A 10,800-nucleotide genomic window follows, 5' to 3' on the forward strand; every position below is an offset into this window, starting at 1 on the left:
AGCCTGGAGCTCCAGACCCAGGGCACTTCCTGGTCCCTCTCACCCGGGAAGGTCCTCCATCCCTGGGCCTAATCTTAACCAACACCCAGCCTGGAGCTCCAGACACCCAGGGCCCTCCCCGGTCCCTCTCACCCGGGAACAGCCTCCATCCCTGGGCCTAAACTTAACCAACACCCGGCCTGGAGCTCCAGACCCAGGGCCCTTCCCGGTCCCTCTCACCCGGGAAGGGCTTCCGTCCCTGGGCCTAAACTTAACCAACACCCAGCCTGGAGCTCCAGACACCCAGGGCCCTTCCCGGTCCCTCTCACCCGGGAAGGGCCTCCGTCCCTGGGCCTAAACTTAACAAACACCCAGCCTGGAGCTCCAGACCCAGGGCCCTTCCCGGTCCCTCTCACCCGGGAAGGGCCTCTGTCCCTGGGCCTAATCTCAACCAGTACCCAGCCTACCAATCCTCCAGCCTGGAGCTCCAAGATGGCATTTTGCTATTTAGGAAGATTTGCCGATGGACCCAGATGGCAATGGTCTTCACAGAACTCAGTTCCTATAAACCTGCGGAAGGGGTTTTTTGGTGTAAGGCCCCAGGATCCCTCCAGACCCTTGTATCTTCCTGGGCTACCCCTGTTACATCCCTATCCACCCCATGCTGGGGCCAAATCCTATTCAAAGGGATACCTGGATGGCAAGTCAAAGTACTCTGCCATTTAGGACAATTCCGGGATGATCCCAGATGGCAGCTTACGTAACTGCCATTCGGGATGATTCACAGATGATCTCAATTGACAGGTCGTTAAGGATTTGCTATTTAGGATCATTCACTGATGGTCTCAAGTGGCAGGGACTATCTCAAAAGGAAAAACCTGTTAGCTCAGTCTGCCATCTCAGAGCATTTGTCAATGCTCTGAGATGGCAACCCCCTGCTTTTGATCGAAGGAAACCCCGTAGCATGCACCCCATGCTTGTGAGGGTGAGAAACCCCAATTAAGCACGTGCTTTTGATCGAAGGTAACCCCGTATTAGCATCATTCACTGATGGTCCCACGTGGCAGGGACTATTGGAAAAACCTGGTAGCTCAGTCTGCCATCTCAGAGCATTGACAAATACTCCCAAGTGGCAACCCCCTGCTTTTGATCGAAGGAAACCCCGTAGCATGCACCCCATGCTTGTGAGGGTGGTAAACCCCAATTAAGCACCTGCTTTTGATTGAAGGAAACCCCGTAGCGTGCACCCCATGCTTTTGAGGGTGGGAAACCCCAATTAAGCACCTGGGTGCTTAAGTGGCGCAACACCGGAGCATTCAGCACATGGTCTTCAACACTGAGACACGGTAAGTTGTTTTCTGCTTCTAAATGGGAGGGAGTGTGTTTTAATGGCTTAATAGAGTTAAAATGTGTTTATTTGTGAAGACATTTAAGGGCAATTTTGCCTGCCTGATTCTAAATAGCATTTAGTGGCTGCCATTGCAGTCCACTCAAAGTATTTAAAACTGTCATTTCTCTTTTCAGCTTGAATATAAAATGACGCCGCCAAAATCCCCGGGAATTTGCCCAATATGCCAAATCCCGTACAACTACTTAGGCAAACATCTGGCGAGCCGGCACTCCATCCTGAATAAAAAAGAAAAAAGAATTTTGATTAACTATGGGACAGGGAGGGTAAATTTCCGCCACTTGCCCTGTCCCATTGTGGCATGTGGCTATTCAAAGAGCAGGGTAGATAGGCACCTGGACACAGGCCATCCCGAGGTGGACGATGGAGAACTCCAGAAAATTATTAAAAAAATTAAAAAACAGGTGACCATGGATGCCTTAAGGGCCCTCAGGGCTACTGACCCCACCCCTCCTCTGGTCTCAGGCCTGGACCTCGGACAGGAGGAAAATCAGCCTGGAACTGAGGTGTCCAAGCCGGATCCTCCAACCTGCCCCAGCTGCTCTAAAATGGCAGAAGAAAACAGGAGGCTTTGGAAGCAGCTTCGGACAAAGGAGAAGTGGCTAAAAAAGGCAAAAGCTAAACTCCACGCATTTGAAACGGTATGTAAAAGTATTTAATATATTCTACCATTTAAGATTACTTACAGATGTTCTTGAATGGCAGCTTCATTTCTACCATTTAAGGTCATTTGCATATGTTCTTAAATGGCAGCTTCATTTCTACCATTTAAGGTCATTTGTATATGTTCTTAAATGGCAGCTTCATTTCTACCATTTAAGGTCATTCACAGATGACCTTAAATGGCAGAATGCTAAACCTTACCCTTTAACCTATAGCAGGCCCTCCAAAAGACGAGCGGTGGGGGGCCTGTCGAGGCAGACCAGGGGTCATCCGAACAAGTGGACCCCCCAGAAGATGAGGATGAAGACTCATCCTCTGAGGAGCCAAAGAAGGCTGCAAAATCGCGATTCCCATTGAGGGGATTCAAAGATTTTCCTCAACCCATCCGTAAGTAATGTCACTGCTTGTTAAAGTTTTTTCTATTTTATAAACTATACAAGTTATTTTTGTAACCTTTTTTTATTCAGTGGAGTTCATGGAGGAGTACTGGTTACACTTGAGGGGGTCCATCGGGACCAAAAAACACGTGGAAAACCAGAAGTCCAAATTGGGACGGGTAATGTCCTTCCTTAGATTTGTGAACAAGGGAAGGACAATACTCCCCAATTGGACTTTTCTGCAGGACCTTGATCGAGTTCATCAGTAAGTATCTCTCTGTAAATAATCCTAAATGGCAGCTTCATTTCTACCATTTAAGGTCATTTGTATATGATCTTAAATGGCAGCATGTGTTCATGTTGAAGTTAGAACATTTCTTTTTGAGCAGGTGGCCGGCGAAGCTCCTCAGAGAGGGGAAGGCAGAAAACACCACTAGGAATTACCTCCTGAATGTGATGGAGTTCGCGGGCTACTTTCGGGACACGCCACCAAGCACCTCGCGTGTCCCGAAAAAGGCAGTGATTGGCCTCCTAAGAGCAGTGTCCGCTGATATTAAACAGCTTAGAAAAGATGTCAACGTCCGCCAGATGTTGGTCAAAAAGCGCAAGATCAGAAGGGTGATTGCCAAGGAGGACCTCAGGAGGTGTCAGAGGCAGGCGTGCAGGAAAATCCCCCAACTGCTCGGTAATACTTTTTTAAAATTCTACTATGTTCAAGTACTTACCTGAGTGCCTGTCATTTAGAATCATTCACAGATGATCTTAAATGACATCTTCATTTCTATCCTTTAGGATCATTTACAGATAATCCTAAATGGCAGTCACTTACCTGAGTCTTAATTTATGTTTTTGCAGACACCATCCAGACTGACCCCAGCTCACTCAACATACGCCGGTTCTATGGCTACTTTGGCGTATACCTCGCCAGTATATATGGCCATAGAACCGGCGTGTTGACCAATATGACCCTGGCCGAAGTGGACGAGGCGCGGGTTGACGCCAGGACCGCAGACCAGGGCTTTGTCATTAACGTAAGCATAATGATGTTGTGCCTGCCATTTAAGACCGTTTACAGATAATCTTAAATGGCAGACATGAAGCTGTTATTTATGATAATTCACAGATGACCCTGCATGGCAGGCAACTTACCCTCTCTTTTGGAACCACAGGTGAAAGAGCACAAGACAAATCGGGCTTTTGGGCCAGCCCAAGTGTACCTCACAGTGGAGGAGTTTGGATGGCTGGAGCAGTGGCTCCAAATAAGGGAAACCCTTCAGCCATCCACTGACCTGGTATTTTTCAACGAGAACTACCAGAAGATCAAGAACCTACAACAACACCTCCAGAGCGCATGGGCAGAAATGGGGTTATCAGGTTCCCCCACATTTACAGATTTTAGGACCTCGATAGCAACATATGTAAGTAATCATGTCAGTTTTTTTCATGTGAAAACTTTAAATTAAAGTGAAGTATGTGACACTTTCTATTATCTTTAAAGGCTAGAGATGCATTGTCCCCGGGAACCCGGACAAAGGTCAGCAAAACGATGTGCCATGACACCGCCACAGCGGAGAAATTCTACGCAATGCACCAGACAGCTACACAGCTGTCTGAGCTGCGTAAGAGGTTCCAGGAGGCTACGGACCCGGCAGTCTCCGGTCCCGGGAAAGTGGCGGAGCCTGTCATCCTGGAGTCTTCCAGCGATGAGGGAGAAGGCGAGGGTCCTGTGAAGAAGAAGAGGGTAAGTCTTTTCATTTTAAAATATGTGCCTGCTCCGAAATGACAGGTACTTTATGTCTGCCATGTAGGATCATGTGTGCCTCCTCTTAAATGACAGGTACTTACCTTCCTGTCATTTAGGAGCTGGCACACATGATCCTACATGGCAGATGTAAAGTACCTGCCACCTAGGAACATTCACAGATGTTCTGAAATGGCAGACATTTAAACGTCCTTGTCCTTGTTATATTTCAGAGAGTAGCACCCAGGGTTGGTTCCACAAGCCAGGAGTCCCCAGAGGCCAGGGCAGAGTCCACGGAGGCCCAGGCAGAGTCCACGGAGGCCCAGGCAGAGTCCACGGAGGCCCAGGCAGAGTCCCCAGAGTCCCAGGCAGAGTCCCAGGATGAGTCCCAGGACGAGTCCCAGGACACACAGAGGAAAAGGGGCCGACAAAGTCTGTCATTCACACCAAAAAGAAGCCCCTTAATGCTATACAGGTTGCGGGAGCGACAGCGGCGGAGCACACCGCGTGTGTTTCGCCTGAGGGCCAGACAAAGAAAGTTCCAATAGTTATTTATTTATTGTTCTTTGTAATATAGTTATTTAATTATTGATAATGGTGTTATATTTTTTGTAAATAAATGTAAATATTGTTTAAGAAATTATTTATTTATTGTTCTTTGTAATATAGTTATTTAATTCTTGATAATGGTGTTATATTTTTGTAAATAAATGTAAATATTGTTTAAGAAATTATTTATTTATTGTTCTTTGTAATATAGTTATTTAATTCTTGATAATGGTGTTATATTTTTTGTAAATAAATGTAAATATTGTTTAAGAAATGTCTCGCTTCATTACTTAAGCCTTACTTTTTGCCTTGGAGTGGCATGCATGGTTTCTATAGGTGACGGGTAGATTCATAGATCATCACAAATGGCAGGTACTTAGGGACTGAGTGGCTTTCATGTAGGAACATGTATGCCTACTCCTAAATGACAAGAATGTAAGTAAGTACATGTCAAATACTTACTACATTCTTGTCATTTAGGAGCAGGCACACACGATCTTACATACCAGTCACCAGTACCTGCCATTTGTGATAATTTATAGATGTTCCAAAATGGCAGGAACTTAAGGGATGATGTCCAATGGGGTGCTCAGCCATCCTCCATGCAGGCCTAGGATGCCCTAGTCCTGGGTAAATAAGCTCCATGGGTGGCCCCTTGTTCTCTGGAGCTCCATGGTGGTTTTGGAGAACCAGGGACCTGCTCCATGGAGATTGATGTGGGCCTAGGGTCCCCCAGTCCTGGGTAAATAAGCTCCATGGGTGGCCCCTGGTTCTCTGGAGGTCCAAAGGGGATGTCAGCCCACCTCCATGCGGGCAAAGGGAGCTCTGTTCTTGGGTGGAGAAGCTGCATGTGTCCCCTGGTTCCCCTGATCCTAAGTGGCAGGTACTTAAGGGGTGAGTGCCTTCAGTATAGGGCCATATGTGCCTGCTCTTCAATGATAGGTACTTACCTTCCTGTCATTGAGGAGCAGGCACACTTGGTCCTATATTAAAGACACTCACCCCAGAAGTACCTGCCAATTAGGATGGTTCATTGATATTCCTAAATGGAATGATAGGTACTTACCCTTTATGTAAAATGGCATGTTGTCATTTAGCACCATTCAAATTATACCCAGATGGCAGCATATGCCATCCAGCATGATTCACATATCATCCCAGATGACAGCATTTGTCATCTAGGATGATTCACATATCACACCAGATGGCAGCACATGCCATCTAGGATGATTGAATGATCCATAATGGCGATACGCCACCTGGTGGCAGTTAACGGTATTACAACAAGGGTTGTCATTTAGGTTCACTAACTAACTGGTTTTCGGTGAACTTTGACCTCTTTGAGGGGCTGCACCGGGTCAAGGGTTGGCGTGAAAAATTGTTAGGGTAGGTCATATGGGTAACGAGGGATGGGGCTATTTTTCAAGCCACGCCCCATGACCCTGTGACCTTCGGTTAGCCCCCCAGGAATTTTCAAAAAAGGCCCAAAAATGCTCCGAAAAGTACACAAAAACGGTGCTCACCCTAAGTAGGGTTAGGGTTAGGGTTAGGGTTAGGGTTAGGGTTAGGGTTAGGGTTAGGGTTAGGGTGAGTTTCCGAAGTGGCAGAGCGTTTCCATTCATTTTGATGCTGCCATGCCAGTCAATGTTCCTATGTGGCGGGGAGAGCCGCACGGGCCTTTTCGGTATCATTTTGAATACAGCCATGCGGGAACCCCTAACGCCATTTCGGTAAAACTGCAATGATAGGCAAAATCCACTAGATGGCGATACTGTATCATAAGTTAAAAAGTGCCCTTGTTTTCAGAGAGCATGCCACAAGGGACTATTGTATGCCATTTGGCTATTATGTACATGTTAAGCATGCCACGAGGGGTTATTGTGTGTCAACTAGGTATTATGTCCATTTTCTAAGTGTTAGAGTTCTGATGGTCCATTTGTGGGGGAGGGGCGGCATGCCACAAGGGATTATTGTTTGCCATTTGGCTATTATGTACATGTTAAGTATGTCACAAGGGATTATTGAGTGTCAACTAGGTATCATGTCCATTTGAATTGTAGTTTCTAAGTGATAGAGTTCTGATGGTCCATTGAGTGTGTGGGGGAGGGGCGGCCGGCCACTGGAGGTCATTGGTTGGTGTTCCTAAATGGCAATGGGTCTTCATGCTATTTTCTAAGTCTATGAGTGCTGGTGGTCCATTGGGAGTGTGTGGGGGAGGGGCGGCCTGCCACTGGAGGTCGTTGGTTGGTGTTCCTAAATGGCAATGGGTCTTCATGCTATTTTCTAAGTCTATGAGTGCTGGTGGTCCATTGGGAGTGTGTGGGGGAGGGGCGGCCTGCCACTGGAGGTCGTTGGTTGGTGTTCCTAAATGGCAATGGGTCTTCATGCTGTTTTCTAAGTCTATGAGTGCTGGTGGTCCATTGGGAGTGTGTGGGGGAGGGGCGGCCGGCCACTGGAGGTCGTTGGTTGGTGTTCCTAAATGGCAATGGGTCTTCATGCTGTTTTCTAAGTCTATGAGTGCTGGTGGTCCATTGGGAGTGTGTGGGGGAGGGGCGGCCGGCCACTGGAGGTCATTGGCCGGTGATCCTAATTGGCAATGGCCTAGTGTTTTAGTTGAGACCATGATACAGATTGACACATGTGTCAATCGTATCATGGACTCAACCAAATTTAGTTAAGGGTCTTAGTGAAAACCGGTCATGCCACAAGGGACTATTGTGTGCCACTTTGGTATTATGGCATGTTAAACATACCACAAGGGATTATTGTGTGTCACGTGGGTATCATGTGCATATTAATGCTATTTTCTAAGTCTATGAGTGCTGCTGGTCCATTGGGAGTGTGTGGGGGAGGGGCGGCCTGCCACTGGAGGTCGTTGGCTGGTGATCCTAAATGGCAATGGGTCTTCATGATATTTTCTAAGTCTATGAGTGCTGGTGGTCCATTGGGAGTGTGTGGGGGAGGGGCGGCCTGCCACTGGAGGTCGTTGGTTGGTGTTCCTAAATGGCAATGGGTCTTCATGCTATTTTCCAAGTGTTTAAGTGCTGGTGGTCCCTTGGGGTTGTGTTTGGGGGAGGGATGGGGGGGTCCAGTTATGGATGTTGGTTCTAGAGAACCAGGGGCTTCTCCATAGAAGTTCCTGCGGGCCTAGGGTGCACATTTCCTGGGTAGGAAAGGCCCATGTGGTGCCCTGGTTCGGCTTGCATCCGTGCATCCATAAGGAGCACTAGACTACCGGAGCCATAAACCTCAATACACCTTTTGCCCATCCAATTCATAAATAAAAATACAAAAATAGCCACCGATGTGGCAAAAGATGTCCTTAGAAGGACATCCAATGCTGGACTGGATCGGGAATCGAACCCGGATCTCCCGCTTGGGAGTCGTTTGCCTCGACCACTTCGCCAACAGGGACAGGCATTGGCGAAAAAATAAATAAATAAAATGGTTCCAGTAGTCTAGTAGTCAACGTTCTTACTTCAGGAAAGACCAGTACCTGTTAGGACGTGACCCGAGCCAGATCAGCATCCAGCTCAAGTCGGGAACCTTAACCGCTCGACTGCCTGAACCACCACTAATACAATGGCTCATAGTCCTTATATCATCGATTCCCTCCTGGTTCTCTGGGGCTGCAGCGTCCAAAGGCAGGTTATGATCTATATTTTTTCCCCCCAGAAAAAATAAATAAAATGGTTCCAGTAGTCTAGTAGTCAACGTTCTTACTGCAGGGAAGAGCAGTACCTGTTTGGTAGAGACTCGAACCAGATCCTGCGTCCACCTCAAGCCAAGAACCTGAACCGCTCGACTGCCGGAACCACCACTAATACAATGGCTCATAGTCCTTATATCATCGATTCCAGTCCACTGTGGGGATTCCAGTCTAAATTCAGGGGCTCTCCTGGTTCTCCGGAGGATTAAATTAACTAAGGACAAAAAAAAAAAAAAGGTTCCGATAGGCCGGAATCGTACCCCGGTCGCTGGGGGCACACGCCGGGGCACAGACCACTAGGCTACCGGAACCATGGTGATACAATGGCTCATAGTAATTATATGTTGGACTGTCCACATACTAAACAGGGAAAAGTGTTGTCAACTCCAGGAGTCGAACCCTGTTCTCCCACATGAGATGCGGGAGCATTAACCACTCGACTACTGCAGTCACGTGATGCAATGGGCCTTAACCTAAGTTTGAGTGCTGCTGGTCAAATGGGAGTGTGTGTGTGTGGGGGAGTGGTGGCCTGCCACCAGGGGTCGTTGGCTGGTGATCCTAAATGGCAATGGGTCTTCATGATATTGTCTAAGTCTATGACTGCTGCTGGTCCATTGGCCGTGTGTGGGGAGGGGTGGCCTGTCACTAGGGGGTCGTTGGCTGGTGATCCTAAATGGCAATGGGTCTTCATGCTATTTTCTATGAGTGCTGCTGTCTATTGGGAGTGTGTGTGAGGGGGAGGGGCGGCCTGCCACTGGAGGTCATTGGATGGTGATCCTAAATGGCAATAACCCTATTAATAAATAAAATGGTTCCAGTAGTCTAGTAGTCAACGCTCTTACTGCAAGGAAGACCCATCTGGGACTCGAACCAGATCCACTTCCATCTCCAGCCAGGAACCTTAACCGCTTGGCTGCTGGGGAACCATGCTGACACAATGGCTCATAGTAATTTTATCTTCGACTGTCCATATATTGCAAAGGGAAAAGTGTTGTCAGCTCCAGGAGTCGAACCCTGTTCTCCCACATGAGAGTCGGGAGCACTAACCACTCGACTACAGGGGTCACGTGATGCAATGGGACGTATCCTTGTTATGTCTCTGATGAGACAGGTATACTCAGCTGAAACCTTGACAGCCAAGGGTGGTATCGAACCCCGGCCCCGCAGTTGGGGGGCGGTGTCTCTAATCACCATGGCCATCAAGAGTATGTACAGAAGCTGGAAAACAATTATCAATGTCCTGGTCCTCTGGAGGTCCAAGGGGGTGCTCAGCCCACCTCCATGCGGGCAAGGGGGCACCATCCCCGGGTACAGGTGCTCCATGTGGCCCCTGGTTCTCTGGAGGTCCAAGGGGGTGCTCAGCCCACCTCAATGCGGGCCAGGGTGCTCCATCCCTGGGTACAGATCCTCCATGGGTGCCCTTGGTTCTTCTCGCATCCATACATCTATAAGGAGCCACTAGACTAATAGCATGTCACTAGGGGTCATTGGTTGGTGTTCCTAAATGGCAATGGGTCTTCATGCTATTTTCTAAGTCTATGACTGCTGCTGGTCCATTGGGAGAGTGTGTGTGGGGGAGGGGTGGCTTGTCACTAGGGGGTCGTTGGCTGGTGATCCTAAATGGCAATGGGTCTTCATGATATTTTCTAAGTCTAAGTGCTGCTGGTCCATTGGGAGTGTGTGGGGGAGGGGCGGCCTGCCACGAGGGATGGTTGGTTAGATGATCCTAATTGGCAATGGCCTTAATTTTTCTAAGTGTTTAAGTTGAGACCAGAACAATGATATGCACATGTGCCAATCTTTGTCCAGCCTGTCACTAGGAGTCATTGTAAGGTGATCCTAAATGGCAATGGGTCTTCATGCTATTTTCTAAGTCTATGACTTGGGTGTATGCTCCATGTGGTTCCCAGGAGGTCCAAGGGGGTGCTCAACCCACCTCCATGCGGGCCAGGGTGCACCATCCCTGGGTACAGGTGCTCCATGTGGCCCCTGGTTCTACTGGCCCTTGGACCTCCAGGGAACCAGGGGGTGATCCATGGAAGTCGTTGCCCAGCCAGGGTGCACCATCCCTGGGTACAGATCCTCCATGTGGCCCCTGGTTCTGCTGGCACTTGGACCTCCAGGGAACCAGGGGGTGATCCATGTAAGTCATTTCCCAGCCAGGGTGCACCATCCCTGGGTACAGATCCTCCATGTGGCCCCTGGTTCTGCTGGCCCTTGGACCTCCAGGGAACCAGGGGCTGATCCATGTAAGTCATTTCCCAGCCAGGGTGCACCATCCCTGGGTACAGATCCTCCATGTGGCCCCTGGTTCTGCTGGCACTTGGACCTCCAGGGAACCAGGGGCTGATGCATGGAAGTCGTTGCCCAGCCA

At 48.7% G+C, this 10,800-nt stretch overlaps 1 protein-coding gene across 1 annotated transcript; it reads left to right on the forward strand.

Moving 5' to 3' along the window:
• Positions 1–304: 304 nt before the first annotated feature.
• Positions 305–4,763, forward strand: LOC118560577. Its single transcript, XM_036131715.1, has 9 exons — positions 305–1,325; positions 1,853–2,028; positions 2,266–2,437; positions 2,518–2,692; positions 2,817–3,112; positions 3,283–3,458; positions 3,597–3,845; positions 3,926–4,168; positions 4,402–4,763. The coding sequence occupies exons 2-9, from the start codon at positions 1,936–1,938 to the stop codon at positions 4,714–4,716; spliced, it is 1,719 nt and encodes a 572-aa protein (XP_035987608.1). The 5' UTR covers positions 305–1,325; positions 1,853–1,935; the 3' UTR covers positions 4,717–4,763.
• Positions 4,764–10,800: the final 6,037 nt, after the last annotated feature.

This window comes from Fundulus heteroclitus, unplaced genomic scaffold (assembly GCF_011125445.2).
Source record: "Fundulus heteroclitus isolate FHET01 unplaced genomic scaffold, MU-UCD_Fhet_4.1 scaffold_451, whole genome shotgun sequence".
Classification (NCBI taxonomy): Eukaryota; Metazoa; Chordata; class Actinopteri; order Cyprinodontiformes; family Fundulidae; genus Fundulus; species Fundulus heteroclitus.

Coding starts and splice junctions, on each gene's coding strand:
- LOC118560577 (XM_036131715.1), top strand. CDS start 1,936: ATGGCAGAAGAAAACAGGAGGCTTTGGAAGCAGCTTCGGACAAAGGAG. Junction 2,029..2,265: donor AACTCCACGCATTTGAAACG/GTATGTAAAAGT, acceptor TTTAACCTATAG/CAGGCCCTCCAAAAGACGAG. Junction 3,846..3,925: donor GGACCTCGATAGCAACATAT/GTAAGTAATCAT, acceptor TTATCTTTAAAG/GCTAGAGATGCATTGTCCCC.